Raw genomic sequence first — 23083 nt, 5'->3', positions numbered from 1 at the left:
TCGGGGGTTTATGTTTCTTTAAATAGGTTGATTTTCGATAACCCAATTTGAAACCAGAAATAGTAAAGAAAATACTTGAATATAAATGTCCAATACAAATAACAAATTAACTCATTTTAAATCTATCTTCAAATAGTTTTGAGGAATCAATTTCTTAATGCCAAGTGCTTCGTGCTTTTTTTCTGTAATGAGCTTATCAGTTCTTAAAACTTTTTTTGAGGATAAAATCTATAACTTGAAGAGATCCTCCAAGTTTTGAGACATTGTTCAGAAAAATTAAGAACGGCTCTTTCGTTGCTGAAGAAATTCTCAATTACACGAGGGGAAAAAACTGCTTTATTCAGTCATTTCATTGTGAACTCACTCTTCATGGCTTTAAAGCAGAGATTACACACTTCAAATCCATCCCTACAATCGATAATAGAATTTTATGAGTTATTTATTATCTTCAGGAAAAAAAATCTTTTTTATTCCTTTATCTTCAGTAATGTTTAAAAAATCTTCATGATTTTTTTTGCATATGATCTTTGCTCTCTTTCATGAACAAAAATATTTCTAATAAAAGGTTAATGGAAAAGTTTTTACCTTGCTTGCTTCTGGCTACATCTTTGTGAAAAAAAGATTCAATCTGACCGAATAAGTTTCCATCCAAAGCACTCAAATTAGAATTTAAAATACTGTATTCATTTTACGTCATGTCCAAGATCTGATGAATTCCTTTTAAAGCAAGGAAATTTTGGAAATAAAACGTTATAATTTTGTTTTAGATACTTATACAACCATTCGAATTGATTACTCGGCTTCATGTTTCATTTGGTTTTATGAAATTTTATTGATAATTAGCAACAAATGGCTTCTTACATTCAAATATAATATTAATCAAATAAGAAAAATACAATAAAAACGGTCATTTTGCCTAAACACGATATAATTCTCAAACTAATATACCGAATATAACATAGTAAATTACTATATTTTTAAATGGTCGTAATTTACAGGCTTTATCAATCATTTCACTTAGCCCTAAAAATGAAAGTCATTTTTAAATATTCTTTAATTTTTTCTTAAACTCGAACTCATGAATTTATTCCATTTCTTTCGTCAGGGCAAACTGGAGATATTGAGTTTTTAGCAATTTGTATTACTGAATTTTATCAGTAGATTATCATTTATTTATTGATATGTTGTTGTTGTTAAGAAGAATTAATTTTTTTTATAAGTTCTAGATTAAATAGATTTTTTCATTCAATTTCTCTTTTTTATATATATATAATTGCAATTGCAGTTTTGTAATACTGTAATAAGAGGCTTGAACTTATTTCTGGTAATATTCATTATTATAGAAAAATTTAATTTTTTATTCATTGAAGACATTCATTATGAACATCATATGTCATAGAAATAGACCTCGGATGTTTGAAGCTAAAAATTGTCATATATTTCATTTTTAATTCATAATGGTCAAACTACATTTTTCTAATGTTGTGAGGATTAACGAATGAAAATTAAGGGAAATTTTATTATTTGTAAAAAAAAATAAAAAAAAATCTTTTTACGATACGAATTATTGTTTTTATCCCTTAAGACAAAAAAAACATAAATATTTGGGTAAATTCATATAAACCATTGGAATTTTAAAATAAACATGTGCAAGACTAATGCTAAATTTCAAGAAACAACAAAAAAATCCACAGAGTTACAAATTTCCAAGATGTTGAAGCTGTATGCAAGAAGCGTAGGTGTTTTTGACTGTAAAGGACATCGCAAAGGTTAACTAAAATATGACTTCATATTGAAATCTCTTGTCTGAAAAGAGTGAAAATCGTTTCTTAAAATCAGTAATAAATTTGATTACATAAAAAAAAATGCATGGAGATCCCATTTATTTAATTTGAACTATTTAATAGGTGTTTTTGCGGTACCTTTTAGTGATGGAAAACATCCGAATTTAAAGAACACATTTATTCATACAGAAAAAATAAAGCCATTGGCTGGTTCTTAAAACTTCAAAATAACAAATCACTTCAACAGAAGAACAAGCCCGCGGTGGCCTGGTGGAAAGGTCTCTGCTTTTGAAGTGAAAGTTTTCAGGTTCGAAATCCATTTTCCGCGAAGAACCGTGACGTAAAAGAGCCTAGTGCATATTACATCTGTAGGGGCCAATTGTCCTCTCGCTGGTGTGGTGTGGAAGTTAGGAGAGGAGTTACCAGCTCTAGTGTCGTTCTCTTCAGCTGAGGGCCTTTCAAAATTACGAGGTTGCTTTAAAACTGGATATTAATATAACTGAAGCAGAAAAGCAACCTAAGTATTCATTGTTATTTGATATTACTTATATCTGTTATTATATTTATCCTATCCCTTTAATTTTATTCCTGGCCTCGGCCTGTTTGATATTGATTATTTTCTCTAATTAAAGTTTCGATAATCAAAGTACATAAGGAAAGAAATGGGAATTTAATTTAATTTAGATTCTGTTTTTGTCACTGTACTGACAATTCAATCAGTAGTCATGCCACCAAAAAGAGAATAATAATTGAAAAATTATGTTTACCCTACTGAAAATATATTATCAATATTGAGTGAAATCGCTATTACGGCACTTGTTGGTACATAGTTCAAGTTAGTACATCGTTGGGCTTTGGTTTTGATTGATTTCAATTTTTATAAAGATTTTTTTTTTATTTGCTTCGCAACGCGCCTTCTTAAATCATAGAATAAAAAAAACTTTATGTTTATAAATTCGGTTGAAAAGAATTGAATTAGTATTCAAATCAAACGTCTTGACGATCAAAATGAATAATTTTTTTAATACAAAATTATATTTTGGACATTTTTTTACAAACTTTCTTAAATGCAAGGAACAACCAAAAAGGTCGCAATGCAGACGCTGATTTTAATTAACATATTAAAATGGCCCCAATAATAAATGACCATTATAAAATGAGCCAAGATATCATAATATAGTTCATAAAATGAATCGCAATATTTTAACGTTCTATAATTTTAACAACGGAAAAAATCTATAAATTTGCATTTAATAAATGTCATTACGATAAAAGTCCCACAATCATCATCATGTATTGTTCGATAATTTGAAAAAGATAACTTTGGAAATTGTTTTAATTTTTTTATTAATTGCTCCAAATTATTAACACAATAATATGCTTGAAAAAATACAATTCATTAAAAAGAAATTTAATGACATTGTATTGTACAGTAAAAATAAGATATCATTTTGATCGAAGCCTCAATAATGCGCCATACTCGTTATTATGCAGTGACTCTCGCTTTGGAGTGAGCCCTTGAACGTCGTACCAAAAAAGTTTTAAAACTACTTATAAATGAAGCAGCATAAAGTTGACGAAAATCATTAGATCAAGAATGAAAGTATAGCTAAGAACTGTCAACTTGAGAAAATTATAAGTTCAATAAACCGACAACCGACAGGCGAAGACAATGGATCTTTCGAACAGTCAGATAAAAGTATCAACGGTTAGTAGTTTGACAGGAAACGAATCCTTATTAATAAAGTTATTTACCTAAATGTCGACTTCTCTGCAGTTCTATCTTTCCAAGCTTTGTGCTTCTAATTCCTCATCTTTAAGAGTCGCATTTCGTGGAACGATGATTTGAATTATGTTGACATAAGAAATCGATTTTAGTTAGAACGAATGAAACCTGTTGGAGATTAGGAGAGAATCATTGAAACGACCGCTTAATACAGTTAGAATTTCTAATAAATGACTGGATGGACAGTAATTTACCAAATCTCTTTAGTCTCATTAGATTGTGATGCTGAAATTCGAAAACCGAGTGTTTTATGATAATCATTTCTTGAGTTGTTGCTAGCCCTTTCTACCGTTAACTCACTTGGAATATTGATAATATTTCCAGACAGAGTTGCTGCATTCTTGTTTATTTTATTTTCTTCAATTACATGCAACATAAATTATCACTAACAATTTTCAAATAATTTCGATTTCCTTTATTATCTGTTCACTTGAAAAATATAAAAAGCTCCTTGTGCAGTAAAATATGATAAGTTAAAATTACGAGAATTAAATGATTAGTTCATTTTTTTTTTAAAGTCAACTCTTTTTAAAAATTTATCTTTTTGAGCCCCTTTTTGCGCTGTTTCTCTATGAATAATTCTTTAGCGAAAAATAGCTGCTGATAGATATTCCAGCTTTTAATGGGGTTCGGTTTCCAAGTACTTTTTCCCACAATTTTAGTAAAATTTGCTTTGTTTTTCTATGGTTGGATATAAACTGTGCAGAAACATAGATTTTTTTTAAAAATATTTTTTCCTAATCAGAAATTAATTAAAAATTTTCTTAAAAACTACGTGCTTTTCTAAAATGTTTCTTCTCATTCGATTTTTATTATTTTATCACGAAATTTTTTCAAGAATTTTTATAGTGAACCTAGTAGAAGTAGGAATCCAAATTTAATTATCTAGATTATTTATTTCTTTTATTTATTTATTTTTTGCAAAAAAATATTTTCTTAAAATTTTATATTTGTTTTTGGAAAATTTTCATTTCATTTCACTTCCCTCATTTAAAAATTTTTTTCTAATCAGTATTTTTACAAATCATTCCTTATTCCTAACAAAGTAATATTTGTAAGTTTAAAAAAAACATTTCAAGAAATTTGAATAAAATGTGTCTTTTACCCTTTTCTGGTGGACATGATTCCTACAAAAAAAAAATGACTGAGAAAAATGGATTCTTTTTCTTGAAAAAGTATGATCGTTTCCCTTGTTAATCGAAGCTCTATGTTTAATTTAGCAATGACTAGAATTTTTAATTTTATTTATTTATGAATATTTTTATAATATAAGCACCATTCATAGCAGATTGGATAATTAATGCTTTATTTCAAGTATTTTTGGGTTTTGATGAATGAAATAGCTTTCGCTTACTCAGTACATGGAAAAAAATTTTTAATATAGTAATTCTAATAGCATTTGTTACAATAAAAAAAAATGATTTTTTTAGCTTCATTTTTATAAACATTCTAATTTTTGTTAAAATTAAATGCACGAGATCTTTAATTCCCGATTGATTTAAGTCAATTATAAAACAGGACTCTAAAGTATATTTTGCAATTTTCCGTTTCTGATTTTGAGATGAAAATAATGAAAATTAATTACATTACGCAAAACTGAGGTGTAAACGAATTCTATTTCTTCTTAAAATTTATTTGTAAACAAATTCTATCCTTTTGCCCTTGGAAACACAAAACTAAAGTGCATTGAAGACAAAAGAGCAAATTAAGCATAAACATGATGAGCGAACAATAATATAATACAGATAATTTAAAAGTCTTAGAGAAATCTAATAATTTAAATTTTGTATTTTAGATTGCATTCATTAAAAAAAATGAAAGAATATTAGAAAGTCACGTTATGAAGCTTTGTGAAAAAAAATTATACAAAATAAAAGACAGTCCTAACATTTAATTTCATTCTGAGTCTTTCGTCACCGCTAACGAATTTCATCAAGAAAACAGAGAATTTCAGTCATGAATTCAAAAGAATTTTACAAGAAAAAATTACATCATTTAAAATTCGTATACAGAATGCAAATGAAAGACGTGGGTGGAATTTTAACACCGAGTAATCCCGTCACCGGTTTATACTGGCTTCTATTCTGTTTTTGTCGTAAGGAGAAATTTTAATCAAAATGCTGGGAAATATTCTTCGTAATCTTTCCTTCAGCACTACTCGTTAAACATCTTTCTTTTTATCATTTAGTACTATTTTTTCTTCAAAAACAAGTATTTCAAAGAAAAAAATCATAGATGTGGTCAGTAAATTTTATAACATAACCTTTACATGAAAGATGCATTTGATAAAATTTCATTGCGAGAAAAATAGTGAGAAATTCTTTAAATCACGCTTAAACTTTGATATGTATTTCTGTTTTTTTAAAATAATAACCTTGGTGTTTCAAATAGATATGAGAAAAACCTTTCCCACAAAGAATTTAAAATATTTTCTTTTTCTAAGATATGCTCTAAATTATCCATATGAGTACTTACAATTAGACATTTCCAAAAAATATCAAATCTTAATTTCTTATAGCTTCCGTTTTAATAAGCATGCCTATAGTCTTCCTTAATATCTCTTAATAGAAATGATTACGAATACAAAAAAACATTTCGACGTTATAACAGTCATTGAAAACTTTAACGCTGTCACGTAATTCACTGTGATTCACATCTGCTATCTAATTAGATTATCGTTTCTTTATTACAGTTAAGAGGTAGCGAAGCAGATGTCATTTAATTAAATAAATGATCCGAATCCCTGACTTAAATCGTGGCAGCGAACGTGCTAAGACTACATTCAGTCGACTTTTCTCCTACATAGTCGTATATCACAGTTTTATGCAAAACCGGTAAGCCGAATTGCGTAAATATAATACATTGGCATTTTTAAGTCGGTCTTACTGGTACATTCTAGCTAAAAAGTCTAAGAAAGAACATAATATTTTATATTGAAATAATGTGTACTGCACTTAAAAGGTTGTCATTATGCTGTAATATTTTAAATATTGTAAAAGAGTTTCGCATATGTAATTTACGGATCATTTTTTTCTCTTTTCAATTATATCCTCTGTCATCTGAAGAATAATTTTTTGGCTTCTAAGAACGGCAACCGTTGATTTCAAGGATTGCTATTTTCCGATTGATGTTCGTGTTTTCATTTGCATACATGCTCTAAAATCAGCTTCCACGAGAGACACAAAGAATTCGGGAAAATTCACAAATAGATATGTGAGAATATAAGAAAATTTTATACATAATGGTATCAATATAAGTATTTAATTAGGAATCATTGAACATGCTAAAACTGAGCTCGCCTTCTTATCTTGAAAAGGTAAGTGATATTGACAAGCTGTAAAAACCACCTTAAACTCTTTTTTCAGGTTATTTAAAGCGTTTAATAGAACAAGGAATTTGTCCGTTTATTGAGGAAGATGATTGGAAAGATGTTGGTCGTACAGGTAACTCTACCAGAATAACTTTGTGACTTCCAATTTCTTGGCTGATGTTCGTCAGAATCCTTTCTTTCCGTCTAAAATATAACATTTAGGTTTCATTACTTTTCTTCCTCTAAAACTGTTCAGCTGTTCCTCTGTTTGTATCGTTGCAAGAAAATCTCAAAAAACCTTCTAAAAATATATCACCGATGTTACATTAAAAAGCCGCACGTCATAAGCAATACATTGCAAAATATAACGATATTTTGATGCAACAACTCAAACTACTTTCGATAGATAATATTTTGTGATAAGATATAACAATCAGATTTCACATACAATATTTAGAGAGCAGATGTAGCTAATTTATGTAAATGTTTTGCATCAATAAAATATTCTAGAAAAATTGACACGCAATATTTTGATATAACAATGACGATATTTATCATACTTGTTTTAGCTTTTCCTATTATATTACCTCATTATTCATAACATTGCTTCGGGAAATCATCTTTTTTTGTTGCGACAAACCAAGGTACACCATGACTGCTGAAAAATATACCATTCTAATCGAATAAATAAATATCTATACATCAAAAATTTTTCAGCCCATACTGTATTAAACCAGTCACCATTTATGTGACTGTGACTTGGCTATACATATATTCAGACTTTAACCCGAAATCCTCTTAATGGATAATCTGCATTGAATGTTGGATTATCGGCTTAAATTATCTTCTTGTATAAATCGAGATTCATAGACGTGTTTCTTAGAACTTTGATATTTTTTAATTGTCAGTGCAAGCGAATGTAGATAAAGAATGAAAAAAAATCAGATAATAAACATTTTCTACCAGAAGAATTAAACAAAGCTTCTTAAAGATTTAAACTATGCTTCAGTTAATAAATCATGATAGAATAAATACACATATGAAATTTCTATCATATGTGTGTATCTGCATCTATTCTTCTGCTTTGTGTCTATTTTTCTATTTTGTGTCTATTCTTCTGGTTGGGTCTTGCACATTTATGCCTTATTACTATTTTTATCTTTATTTTTGCAGTAAATATATGTGTGAAATAAAAACATCTATTGATATATAATTAATACTAATAGATATATCAAATAAATATATAAAAATATCAATAGATGTGCCAAATAGATATATCAAAATACCCATAAATATATCAAATAGATATATCAAAATATCACTAGATATATCAAAATGTCAATAGATATATCAAATTAATATCAATAGATATAGGTTAATTCTGGTGCTATTTCATTAATATTCTTGAGTTTCCTTTTTATTTATGTCCAGTCAATTAGTTAAAAATGAATTTATATAATAATATCTGTGTTTAATTAAAATCGCAATTGCAATAAAATGTTCCTTTCTGAACGCTATGTAAAAATACGGTTTTCGTTTAAGCCCAAATTGTCATAAATTTAAATTAATAGCTTCAGAAAAGGCAAGCAAGTGCTCTATTTCTAAAAAATTAATATTGTCTTATTTAACACAATATAGTTTCAAAATGATAATTAAATCACTTAAATAATAAAGTTAATAATAATTAAAATTAGTCGGTGTAATTAATTCTTCTCTCATCAGGTATCAAATTCTGCTATTAAACAGATTAATGTTGATTTGCTTTATGTTTATTAAAATCTTTAATTTTCTAAACAGATTTCATTGAACTTGTATTCTTAGAAAATAGACTCGAATATTTTCGTCTTTAATAAGAATTTCAAAATAATATTTAGTGCGAAGTTTGCTGATAATTAAAAAGAACCGGTTATAAAAAATTAGTCAGAAAATTTCAAACTTTACAACTAATACTTTTTTTTTTTTGAAAATCAGACAGAAAAATTCAAATAATCTACATACAATCTTTTTTAATTACACTTTGTTTCACTGATAATTTCATATTTTGATCAGAGACATTAATCCGATCAGAAAAATTTAGAAATCTTTGAGTTATTACTGAATAATTTTTCATCCCATTTCAGTGCTTTCTTAGTGTATTATTTTAAATACGCATTAGCAAAGTTTTTAAGTACCAATCATAAAACTGGAGACAATTTTAGTTTATATAATAATCAACTAATAATCAACATGTAAAAGTAAAATGTGCAACTTCAATCATATATTTAAAATATTACATTCTTCAAAATAAAGCGCCCTTATGAATTTTAATATGATAATTACAGCTGCCAAAATCTAATAATTCTTTTTTTTTCAGTGCACTTACTTTCCCGTACCATACAAGGAACATACGTAAGTGAAGGAGGAGGTTTCGATTATGACCAATCTTGGCTATGTGCTATGTAAGTATCTTTTGTATATATTGTACACTAGCTGAGATATCAAGTATTGCTCATAATTAAAATATCTTTGTTTCTTTTATTGATAAAAACCAGCAGAAGTGGTCTCCCTGAAACTTTCTCATGTACTCTCTAATAATGGTGCTATTCCTCTTCCCATATCTGCATAAATCTATGTATTTCAAAAAGGGTGCGAACGCCACGAGTGTTCTGATTTTCAGAGTCCCACACATAAGAATTGTACTCTTTTTAATTTGGTACTTTCTTGGTTACTTTCGTATCTATTGTTCGTAACCTGGCAAAAAGAGTCTTCCGTATGCTTTATTGTAATACATATCCTAATTCCCCTCTGAAGACACCTCAAGTGAGAGCACACCCACTTATCTGAGAATGATAAATCACCAGATACGTAAGTGCATTTTTAGAAGAGTACAGCCAAGGTGATGTGATTATTTTAGCCAAATCTTTGATGACTGAACGTACCTCCTTAGGGAAAAGTTAGTACATAGATATGTGATGGCGACTCGATCTCGTCTAGGCTGTTCATGAGTTTCTTTCTGTTTGGTAATGGTTATGCTTTATAGCATTTTTCAACAAAATTTGAAGAAATTCTGTAAAGTATTTTGAATTTCTATAGCATGCAAACTATTTATGAACTCTTCTTTTATTTTAAAAAAACAGGTTAAATTAGTTTGTAAAGTATATAGCATACAAAATTACCCTATTTAAAAAACTTGTATTCTCTTTATTTTCTGCATTCTTCTTACTATTCATGGATTTCTTTATTCACAAACACGCGATTTTTAAGGATAAAAACACTTTTTACAGCTTTCAAACAAATACTGTCTATTAGTAAAAGTATACAATGAGTTACAAACTTCAGTTCAAATATCTCTCTCAAATTTGAATCAAGAAGTCATAACTGCATCCAAGAGCTGATCTGGTAACAATACATTGTTTCAAATATTAAATTGTCTAAAGCTTAAAACAACAGGAAGTTTTCTTCAAAATCAACATTAATTGTTTATTCTTTACAAATTTACTTTCAATATGCTATAAACAAAAATTAAAATAAAAATCGGAAGCAAAAATTATATATTAATTATATCTTAGTTTTCATATCTATCTGACTTGACGCTTCAAAATCCAGAAAATCATAAATTGATTTTTCCTTTCTTTAATCTAACTTTTTAAAACTTCGCAAACTTTTCTGCTAAGCATGATATTTATTCCTTCAAACTCCTTAGGATTTCTCAGAAACAGCGTCATCGAAAAAAATTAAGCCTCACGGTCTATTAATCATTTTCGAAAATGAAAATAAGGAGCTTTTGTGGGAGAAATTCGCTTTGTTCCACATTATAATAACGTGGAATATATAATACCCTTTAAAAATTTGGATAAGTACAACAACAAAGGATGCAATTAAAATTCAATTGTTGGAAGGAACTAATATTCTTTTCAATGCTAAAGAGAATTCAAAAGATGAATCAACACTTCTTTTTTCATATATTTTATTCAGCCAAATTAATTTGATTTTTAAAAGCTCCGCTTCTTTTCTTCTTTCATAAGTAGTTCCACGAATTTAGCTCTTAAGTTTTCTCCTTCAAAAATATTTGCGTATTGATTTTTATCGTTGCGTATAAATTTAAATTGAACTTTTTCTAATTTTCTTTGGAGAAGGTAAATTGAATTTTCTGATTTATATTTATCTTGAGCACAAATTTATCTGTGAATGTACAAACGTGTAATTCATTGAAAATGTTTTCTTTATTCAGAGTTTTTAAATTAATATCTTCAATACTTTCAAAAATATAACCTTTTAACTCATGGAGCGCAGTTTATCCAAAACATGGCTCTTGCTCCAATAAAATTCAACAACAAACATTTAATTCCTGGAATCCTCTTTCAAATGCCACGCATTAAATTCCTGGAATGGATTTGAAAACACAGGGATGTTTTCTTTAAATTAAAAATCAATCATTTATCTTTTAAAATTTTAATGTCCTTTCAACTAGAAGCTTAAATATAGACTTAGTGAATATATATATATATATTCTTATTTGTTTTTACTACGTTTTAGAAATAAGTCGCTTTTTCTCTGTAAACTCATCTCAGTTTCTTTTTATATATAACAACAGGAATATATTGAAGCCAATTTTAGTTAAATTATTATTTTTATTTCATTCCGATCAGATATAAGTAATCTTGTCTATAGATGAAGGATTTTCTGGAATTAATTTTCAGAAAGGAAAACTAAAAATATCTACATGAAAAATATTGAACTGGGAAAAAGCTAAATTAATACGTTTCAAATACATATTTTGCTAATTTAAAACTTATTTCAATTTTAGAAAATAAGTGGAAAATATTCTCTTTCTGTTTTAGGTGTAATTTAGCTTCGCTTCAAAAACGGCACGTGGCAATAGCGCGATTGAAACATCCAGCAAACATGGGACGGACGCTGCATGAAGTACGGTTCTTCATTCTTGTTTTGACGCCAAGCAAAGAGGTAAATGATTTTTTTTTCATCTTTTGCAATAAAATGTTTTTCTACATTTATTAAATTTCTGCTTTTCATAGAAAAGACACTTTTGTAAACAACACTTTAATATGTAATTCTAGTAATTTCAAAGAAAAAGAGTAATTTTTACTTTTACTTTAACAAACTTTAGAGATTCCTTGGTGATGTTGATTTTCAGCAGCTGTGTGAAATTCCTAAATTTAAACTTTAAAGCAGTAATGAGTTTCATTTAATTTAGTTAAATCAACACGCCATTTCAAAGAAATGCGAGGGTTATTTTGACATGAAGCTTGTAATTTTGAATTGCAGTCAGATAGCACTGACGAAATGCCAATTATAGATGTTCTAAAAATGCAAGTTGATGAAAAATTTATTTTTTATTTCATCTTGCAAAGAAAAATTATTATTATTTAAAAAATCAATAATTTTAAGCTGTAATAAAATCTAAGTAAGGACTTAATTATTTATTGAGAGGATAACAATTCTAAGTAAGAACTTAATAATACTTTTTGATTTAAGGATTTCTTCATTAAGGATTAATTTCAATCCCACTTAGGGAGAACCTCGGATTTGGAGTTAAGAATCTTCCGGTACGATGGTTGGTTCTTGCTTTCCTGGTGGTACAATAGTGGTGGTTTGCTTTCAGAGCCCATCACTCGTACTTTGTATGAGGCTTATTATCTGCTAGTTCTAGACGCTATTTCAGACTTCAGAGACTGATGTCGCATCGACTTAGTTATTCAGATCCCCTCAAACGCATCATTAGGGTAGGGCTAAATTTATATGGTTTTAATAGTTTCTGTCATTTTGATGGCAGATGAATAATATTAATTTAAAGTGCTCACAACAATGAGCGTGTAGATCATTATATCATCTAGTATATCTATTCCTTGATACTATCCAAAACTTTTTGTGTCGAATTTTATTAAAAATTAAATTTCAATTAAATTAAAAAATTTAATTACATTAAAATTTAAAGTTCTCTTTTAAATAATGATTAATTAATTATGAAATATTACATAAAAGCTATTTTAATTTTTATAATGTAGTTAATATACAAGAACTGAAGAAAGATCAGCCCATTATTATGAATAGATTAAAAATATTATTATTAAAACATTATTTAAATAGAATTAAAGTGAATACCTACTAATTATATAAAAAATCTTCATTTAATGATTCCATCATGTACCATCCTCTCAAAATATAAAATTTTGAGGAAATAGTACTTCATTGAGAAATAAGTATGAAAATAAATAGAAATGCAGCTAACGTTTGGATACTTTCCATGCAGTTTTTAAATTGAAGTTTGAAATGAAAAGATAAATGTTAGTTTAGTTCATTTGCAAATATAATTCTAACCATCAGCACAATCCTGTTCTTTTAAATTTCAACACAGCAACCAATAATATGGAGCAATGTTTACACAATTATGTTTTTTAATGCTATCAAAGCGAGATATCAGTTTAGAGAAATTTGGAATATCATTCTTGTATATAATGCTATATGAATATCTTTTCATTGTTACTACTTTGTTAGATTCCATCATTTTTCGGAAGCACTAGCTCATGTATGAAATTCCAGAGTATTGATTTTGAAATTTTACTTGCCTGATTGTTCTCAAATTTTTAAAAAATGCTTAGTTTGCATACGAAACAAAACTTATTCTTTCAGTGAAAAACTTAGCCAAATGTCACTAAATATGTATGAATGATCTCTAAAATAAAGAGTAAAAGAGAGTTGCAAATATATCAAGAAGTCCACAAAAAATTTTTTCTCAAAAAGTCTGGGTGGTCCTTTTCAGTAAAAAAAATTTCTTCTAGTTATACCGGAAGGCGAATGAAGATTCCTTTTTGCCTTCGTTAAGCTAAAATGTAATCCGTATACAAGAGTAATGAAATACTGCACATTTCAGAAAAAACAGCAAAACTACGAAGAAAAATTTTAATAATAGAAGAGGTGGAATTTTACCTCTGTTATTTCTTCTTCAGAGGGCACAAAAGTTGATGTTAGAGAATGAAAGAAAAAAATAGATAGCAATTGATGAGAGTTTTACAAAGAGCCATACTGAATCCCTATATTAAAATGTATTTAAATTTAAGAATTGAATTCACTTTTCAACTTACAATTTCTAAGGAGGTGTACCTATCAAAAAAGTTCAAGCAAAACTTGTCAATAAAATGACAGCTCATTTAATTTAAATTATCTTTTTAATTCTAAATATTAAGGAGCCATGGGAGCATAAAATGTAATATTTTTTATAAAAAAGTTAAAAAGTATAATTAGATTTGAAAAAGGACAACACGAAAAATATTTAAATTAAAATTTTATTTAAAATTAACAACATTTTTTATGATATTTTTGGCACTGACGTGCCAAATAGTTTTTTTTTTTTTTTTTTTTCATAATTTTCAAGCTTCATTTTAAAATTCCCGGAAAATTATATTCATTATATTCATGTCATATAAAAAAGAAAAATGGTTCCAAAAAATACGGGCATTTTAATTTTTTTATTGCTCTGTGCATTTTTCATTTAAATATGAAATAGTGAATGTATAACAGAGAAAAGCAAAAAATAGCATTGTTGTACGCATAATTTTTTTTTTATCTCAAAAATGTTTTTGTTTTTTTTTAATTAGAGAAGTCAAAATCTTCTTTTCCAAAAACCCAAAGGAAAATGTTTGCATTTATTATCTGAAATGGCGTTTTTATTAGATTATAAAACCTAGGGCTAGGAATTTAATTTTCGGAGAAATTAAAATTAAAGTATCCCTTTTCGAAACATGTCATAAAAAATAAGCATAAGAATATCAGATCTTATGTCTTAACAAATGGGTAAAGGAATACAAACGAAGGCATAATGAAAACGAAACTTTTAGTATAAATGTCGTTTTTCACTTGAGAATTCTTAATCTTTGTTCGTAAGTACATTAATTAGTTTGCTTCTAGGACGTTAATGAAAATTGTTGGTATTTATAATTCGTAACTATTATATAAATTAATGAAATTCGTGATTAATATATTTATTATAAAAATTTTATGAATATGGAGTCCTAAAAACTCATATATTTCCAGTGTTTTATCTACAGTGAAACTAGTGACGCCTTTAAAACTCTTCCGATCAAGATAAGTTCTTTTCCAAGTAAAAATTTGTTTTAAAACTTGCAAAAAAAAATTTTGTTTTCATTGACTGCAGAATTTTTCAGAGATCATAATTAAAAGAAAAAACCGCAATAATTAAGCAGTCGAAGCACAACTTTTTTGGCCACTTTGAAGATAATAAAAAACGTCTAGTCTCAAAACCGTTGTGAGAGTTTATCAAATCAGGTTTCATTCTATGCACAGTTAGAATTATTTCCTCAAATCAGTCAAGTTAAATAAAAGTAATTAAAAAACATGCGATGAAATTAAAAACGTTTTATAATAACAGTTCAATTAGAATTTAATTAATCTCAATGAAAAATCTAAATTTATTGCTGATATTCATGCGAAATATCCGCATCTGAATTTTGTTTTAAAACGTTTGAAAAAAAAATTATTTTTGTCATCTGAAGATTTGGGGATTTACTTATGGCGAAAAAAATAATTTTAAAAAATCGAAGCTAGAACAAGACTTGCTCTTAAGAACAAAAAAGTATCAGGTCATCTTTCAAAGGTTCTAGAAATTTGTTAGAAAAGCGAAATTTCAATACTCCTCCTTAAATTAGGTCATTACGTGCTTGAGTTCCGCATTCGCCCTGGGCTATTGAAAATGAAGCTGATCGATACTTTATCGACCGAGGTACAACCAAGTCACAATACTGGCAATCAAAATAGCTGTAGAAAAGAACTCCTTTCAACTAACAAGTGAAAAATAATCCGTACTGAGTTCTGTTTTCTCGATCATCCCTTACCTGAGCATCACACACCTACGGCTGTGGAGGAAGGAAACATTTTCTACTCAGCAACTTCAAAGAGTTATTTGAAAAGGTGGTCATAAAAGGATAGTAGAACACTTCTTGTATCAGATATTGGCATTAGTTTATATAAAGCGAAAATGCATTTTATATCTGACCTTCAAGATGAGCTCCTTTTTCCTTCTTTTAACCCGCTTTGAAAGCGAAATGTTATAAATTTGAAGCAGTTTTTCAAATTCTAAATGTGAGAGATCAGCCTAAGCAAAGTATTTAGAAATAAAGTATCCCTGTATAGAAAATTTCAGAGAAAAAAAAACACTCCTAGTCCTAAAAATCTATATCTATAGTGGGAAACAATTTCGGACTCGGGAAAATGCATGCTATAAAAACAGAGAAAAAACGAAGAAGAAAACAAGTGTTTGGCACAAATGACCATTTTTGTATCTGATTTCTTTACATCAAATACCTATTTGAGGTATGAATCAAAAGTCTATTTGAGTGCTTATGACAATTTTTGGTATTTTTTTTTCCTGCAGCATACCAAACTCGTAGTTAATATGAAATATAATTACCATTTGATTTTTATATGATGGAAACTGAATTATGTTTATATTTAGGACATTTTGCTTATTTATCTTCGTCGTTCATTTTTGGATCGTTTTTTACAACATTCTTCTCCTTGTGTCTGCTTCCAAGACTTCGTATTCTTGTGAAAACTAATTTTTCTTTACTCTATTTTTGACAAGCGTACATTAGTTCAAACATATGATTGACCCGTTTTCTTCTCTCCGATGTTATCAACAAAAATGCTTTCATTCTGATCTCCTGGTGCCCCAGTTTTTTTCTCTATAGTATTCTGAACAAAGACTGCCTAGCATTGAAATTAAAACAGCACCAAAGAACGCTATGTTCGAAGTCAAGCAATAGATTACGCAAAAAGGTAGAATCATTAGATATAACCTGTTTTGCTACGATTAAAGCACAACCTCTTGAATTCAATAAACTACTCATGCTTCATTCCCCAAGTTTTTCCCTCGAATGTTGCATTGATTCAGAATAGAAGTGCCTAGGCACTAATATTCAAAAGAATATATAATTTCAATCATAAGATTTAAGGCTAAAAAGTACATTGAAATGTGTTTTTGCCTGATCAAGAATCTTTAGCTAAATATAATTCTTTTCTAACTGCTTATTATAAAGATTCCTTTTTAAAATATTAATTTAGTATATTTTGTACTGAATTTACAATTTAGAATATTTAGAACTAATTTAATGCTAACGAACTTATTGGTACTTAGTATTCAATTAAGTAAAAATTTTCAATAGCTTTATTAATTTGAAAGTTTCAGATCAAAGCAACATATTGCGATAGATATTGTATATTATATTTTACATTCTCATCTGTAAATATCAAATTCAATAAAATTTAGCTTTTGATATATAAAACTTCGATATCAGGCTTTTGATATGAGGAAAGTAATTCCTGAAATTTATCATAATAAAACTGTAGTAAAATATATTTGTGTAGTAATTTTAACAAAGCGTTTTGAAAAATGTCAAGGATTTATCTTTATTTGCTGTAGAAAGTTCGTAATTTTGAATATTCATTCTGTCGTTTTCATTTTCAATTCACTTCAAGAGACTAGGTGGACCCATATAACGTTTGGAATTTATCATTATGATCATCAAGTTACTTTGAAACACTACAGGTGTCATTACACAAAGCATGAGGGTACTTGCGCCTTCCACACGATATTGCTATATTATCATCATTTCTCATTTCACCGGGGACAGCGAGATTGGTCATAAATCTGAGATAAGATTGGCTGGTCAGAGATCGTTATATGATCATAACTGAAGCAGGTTCTTTAATAATAATGTTAGTAATAAAAACCCACTCTTCAATGCAACATCCAGAAATTAATTAGAACAATCAATGTTATCAATTATGAAAGGTTTGGATCATGCTCATCCCTACCATCAATGTATATCAATAGAACGGAGTGTCTTTTAACCCTATAATCAATGACCCAAATTTATTTTTTTCTTACATATCAACAACGAATTTCAAGATTTTTCTTGGAGATCAAAATTTCAATAGAGCGATTGCATTAATTTTTTTTATTCTAACGTACATTTTTTACATACTTTCAACTAGTAAAAATGAATTTGATTTGCAAAAATGGAATTTTGTAATTAATTTTTCTCTCACTTCCCGATGTATTAGAGTTTTAATTCTCTGTACTTTTGTGCTCCCGATTACGTATAATATTTTAATATTTTCAAAATTTAAATGTTGGTTAATTGATGTATTGAATTAAATTTTGAATTTGGGGCGCCATCTAGTAGTGAATATGAAAAAAAATATTTCAAGTTTTGTATAATATATATACATTGAATTATTTATTAAAATCTAAAAAAATGAAAATAATTAAATTAAAAAATCTGCTTTTAATACACTAATAAAAATGCATTTTAATAAATATTCCTATTAAATTTAGGTTTATTTTTCAACGATGCCTAAAATTTTAACATAACAATTCAGTTGGTGCCTGTCGTAATTATAACATTTCCAGTCTCTTATTTTCTGTTAATGTTGACTTCTATCCATAATGCCTTATTAATAATTATTTATTTTTAATTATTTATTTAATTAATTATTTATTTTCAAGAATCGTTCATCTCTTGCCTTTTGGACGAATTAATTCAATACGATCGCAGAATGCTTTAATAAATTTTACGATATAATTTTTAAAAATAATTTTCACAAGCCATCTTTTGCACTAAGCACAAATGTCTTTTTAAAAAACCTGTGAATTTATTTCCATTCTAAAAGACATTTTTAAAAAAATTAATAAAATATCTCTATATTATGATTCACATGTAATGGATATTAAGTTATAACTGAGATTTGAAGGATAGAAACTCATATTGAGTAATCATTAAATATGAGTTCCTATCATTGAAGTGTAAATTGCAATCCTTCGAATATTTGTTCTTCTGTAAATTTTAATGAAAAAGGGAAAAGAAAGAAATAGAAAAATCGAGAGAAATTATATGGATTATATATTTATGTAAGCTGCGAATAATTTTCTTTTGTTCTACATTTTAGAAAGGAACTAAAAACGCATTAGAAACTGGTCGAACTTTTGCAACTATATTTGCTGACATGGACTTCAGACAACGTCTTCTAGAAGTTCATAGCGAAGCTGAATTCAAAAATGTTCTCCTAAAACATGCCCAAGATTTGGCTGCTGAACAGAGCAACCCCTCCAAGCGTCTAGGTACTCATGATGGAGATTTGGACTTCGATGTAAGTAGTGTAAGTTTCGAAAATCCATTATAACTTCTTAGAATAATAAGTCGTAGTTAGTTTGTAAAATCGTTGTCGTTTTGTAGAATTGTTAATTAGTTATTTTCATTTAAAATGAACTCTAAACTATACAATCCTTTTCTTTCTCTTATGCTGAAGTAATGTGATTATAAAAAAAAATCGATATGAAGAATTTGTTGAAACTTTAAGCTTTATACCAGTCTGAATCAGAAAATCCCATTTTTGTAAGTCTATTCATCTGTATGGTAACTCAAAAGAGCAACTCAATAGACGGTCGAAATCTGTGACAATCTTTGTTAATCAGAAGAAAGCGATACTAAATACCTACTCGAATTGATTCTATGAAATTTAAAACAATACTGAACATAAAAAGATAATATACGACAAAGTCGAATGGGCGGGAGGGGGGTACATATCTACTTTTTCTTTTTCATTAAATTTAATATAATTTAAGATTCAATTCAATTAGTAGAAATCAAAATAAATAGAATTATAAACATAAATCCTTCAATACAGATTTGTAGATCAATCTGAATATAATCAAATAATAAGATCCAATTTCCTCCTTTCAGGCGTACCAAATTTTTAGTCATTTTAAATGAAATATCTCAGAAACAATAAATATCATGAAGATAGGTTTACAATACATTAAAAAAGCTAATTGATCACATCGATCTTAATTATAAGAAAAGATAATAATAGGACCAATGAATTATATAAAAAAATAGACTTAGTAATTTTTTAAAAGAACATTTACTGAAAAACAGCAAAATAACATAAGATAATTTTTTTAATCATTTTGTGCATTTTTCTAACTAAAAGTATATTATTTTCCTTTACTGGCTTAGAAATTATTTATTGGACTATAATTAGAATGCCTATCTTGTATATATAATTCAGTATACAAATTAATAAACTGTTCTGATAATTTTTTGGTAATGCAGTCTTTCGATTCTTTCAAAAAAATGACATCTATCAAAATAGTCCACTATTTCTATTCACAAAGTGATAAATCATTAAATTTTTTCCATGTATAAAGAAGTTTTTTTAAAGAAGCGCAGATTACTCTCTAAACTTTTTCCATGCATAAAGAAGTTTTTCTAACGAAGCAGACTACCCTCTAAACTTTTTCCAAGCATTTTTCTAATTGCTATCCGAAATCGTGCTGTTGCCTAATTCTTTCAATTTGCAGGAATCGAGATGCAGGCTTGCCCAAGGCTTGTGGGATGATATTCGTAGAAGATCATCTCTATATATCAGCGACTTTATAGATGGTATGTCTTTTCATCTTTTCAGTTTGTTTTTATGTGTTCCAGTAAAAGGTATTAATGGAGGTCTTTTATCCCCTCAGGTTTTGTGGGACACAAGACAATCCATAAAACAATATCGACCATATTTTTTCTCTATTTCGCCTGCATTCTTCCGACCATCGCTTTTGGAGCCCTCAATGACAACAACACTCTTGGGCAGATCGGTGAGTTGTTTTTTTTATTTTTTATGCTGCTTTTCAGTTCGCTGGATATGGATCGCATATAAATTTACTTTCCCTTTCCCAAGATGTTTTTATTGACCAAATAATGTTTTGACATTAATTGTTGCAAAATAAATATTCTTGACAGCTGTTTGTGATGTTATCCGTTATCGCTAGTTTGTTGTTGCTTGCTAAGTGCAAATTCTGTTCATAAGTTTCAAAGAGATAATTTTTTTCCTCTCATGTGCATTTTTATCTAATTTCGATTGTTAGCAGAGAATTTTTGTTCAAACAACAATTGAGTTTACTTATAGCTTACCTTGAAGTTAGTAAAATAATTTGGATAGTAAACGGGATAATAGTAAATAATTGGGAAGTGAATTAAAACCCCAAAGATTTCTTAAGCAGATTCTATGCAAAGTAATTTAAAGAAAGCACTTTTCATATTGATGAAAAAGCAATTTCTAATTTCATTATCTTTACTAGTAATTTGCGTGGCACTTTAAGCTGAAAAACTGTGCACCAGACAATTCATCCAAATGTCAATATTTGTGATCACGATCAGTAGCTATAACGTATATACCAGTTATTTAATGATTACTTAATTTCTAAATCACAAATAATGGATGTTACATTTATCAGAAAACAACGATCTTTAAAGAAAATGGCAAATATCACCATCTTAAAGAAAATACATTTTTTTTATAAAAGTCATATTTCTGCATATTTTCCATTCTTAATATATTATTCACAAAATTTGATTTTAGAAAAGTATTCATATGATAGCGAATATATTTTGCTTCTTACTTAGAAGCTATCGACTCAATATATACCTTAATTAAAAGAAATTTATTTTTATGTATAAAGATTCAGTTCCATTTTGCAAATAATTTTCAATGCAAAAATATTCAAAATATATCATTCTGCCTTCAAATATATTTTGAGAAGCGAAAATGCATCATTCCACTTAAATATAATTTGTAAAATTTTATTTCGAATTCTATGGATCTCCATAGCTTATCGATTTAGTATAATCTAATATCAATCTGGTTATTTACTGCGGTGACTGAGTGTAAATATAAGACTGCAAGGGATTAATCTCTGCTCATATGCAACTCTTAAGAGTAAACTTTCTTATGTTTACAAAGAAGTGAGCAGTCATTTATATGCAATTCTATTATATGATCATTTTAATTCATCTCTAATTCAGTAGTCCCCAAAATAATATGTCATAGATGAAAATTGATTTTTAAAGTTCCCGAAACAAGAAGACTAAATGTGCAACGAGACAGTTATGTACATTATCAGCGGTCCTAATTCTTTCATTTAAAAAAATATCACAGTAATCAATTTAATACATTTTTTATTATCAAGTCTAAAAGCACATATATGAAATTTTAATTTTCTAATATTTCATTCGTTGAATGCTTACATGAATAGTTTTCAAAACTCCAAATTTTTTTATTATTATTTTCAGACCCTGATATTTATTTTTTCCTTGCATATTTTGTATTTCAAAATAAAATTTAATTTCTGCATTAATTGTATTGAAAAAATATACTTTTCTTAAATGATGTCCGATGATATACAACATCGGACTTATTATATGTTATATTTATATTTATATTTTCTTAATTTATTCTTATTTGTAATTTTAAGTAGAATGTCTTTATTGTCATAAAGGAACTGAAATCTTCAGAGATTCAATTCAAAAAAATAATAAGAAATTATCGAATTGAACTTTTTTAAATAAAATAAATTAGACAGGGAAAAAATCTAACTTGATTGAATTATATAATTTTATATTTTTTTTTTCATAAAGCTATAAATTGTTAGAGCCTGATTTCAACTCACTAAGAATTCAGTTCTTTTCATTCATATGTGTGTTAATTTTTGGCTCCAATTCTGTTCCTCAGATGTTCGAAAATCCATCATTGGTCAGACGCTAGGGGGCCTTATATTCGCGCTGTGTGGAGGACAACCCCTCGTAATCGTAATGACGACAGCACCTCTAAGCCTCTATACGAAAGGCAAGTATAACTCAACTAATTTTTTTTCTTTTATTTCCATATTTATTTTCTTCCCATACATAGGTAAAAAAGAGTGCAGCTCTATTAACGTTCATTTGTCTACAAAAAATATAGCTACGGGATGCATTTTGAAAGCTCATAGTATTATGATAAGCACATGTTTCATTATGTGCGTATATCAATTCCTAGTTTGAAGGATGTCTTCAATCTGTTATTTTTACGCCCATTCCCATTAATTACAAGCAGTAATAAACAAATAACGTTGATTATATTTGTATTAGAACAAACTTACCAACTTGTTGGTAAAGGAAATTCAGAAATTGTAGTGTTGAATTGAACAGAAATGTTAGATTGCGAGTTTCAATCGTCAGGTCTTCATTTTACAGCTACAGTTAAGACATCTGTTCAACTTACTTAAAAGCTGGTAAAACCCAATATTCGCTTTAGCAATGATTACAATCAAGCTAGCTGTTCCTCTGTTTCCTCCGAAAAATCTTCAGGAAAGATAACCTACCC

At 28.0% G+C, this 23083-nt stretch overlaps 1 protein-coding gene across 4 annotated transcripts in view; it reads left to right on the top strand.

Annotated features, from left to right (window-relative positions):
- LOC129960151 (solute carrier family 4 member 11-like) overlaps nt 1–23083 on the top strand; it is a 321996-nt gene that overhangs the window by 258426 nt on the left and 40487 nt on the right. Inside the window, exons 5-11 of one of the 4 annotated variants that reach the window (XM_056073337.1) lie at nt 6936–7013; nt 9234–9318; nt 11701–11824; nt 18845–19045; nt 20259–20340; nt 20418–20540; nt 22454–22567. In XM_056073337.1, coding sequence (XP_055929312.1) covers nt 6936–7013; nt 9234–9318; nt 11701–11824; nt 18845–19045; nt 20259–20340; nt 20418–20540; nt 22454–22567 — 807 coding nt within the window. Of the gene's footprint in view, nt 1–6935; nt 7014–9233; nt 9319–11700; nt 11825–18844; nt 19055–20258; nt 20341–20417; nt 20541–22453; nt 22568–23083 lie in introns of all 4 variants that reach the window. The other 3 variants (XM_056073336.1, XM_056073339.1, XM_056073338.1) reach the window with 3 other exon arrangements.

Source organism: Argiope bruennichi, chromosome X2, assembly GCF_947563725.1.
Source record: "Argiope bruennichi chromosome X2, qqArgBrue1.1, whole genome shotgun sequence".
Classification (NCBI taxonomy): domain Eukaryota; kingdom Metazoa; phylum Arthropoda; class Arachnida; order Araneae; family Araneidae; genus Argiope; species Argiope bruennichi.
This window is presented reverse-complemented; position numbering and strand designations above follow the sequence as displayed.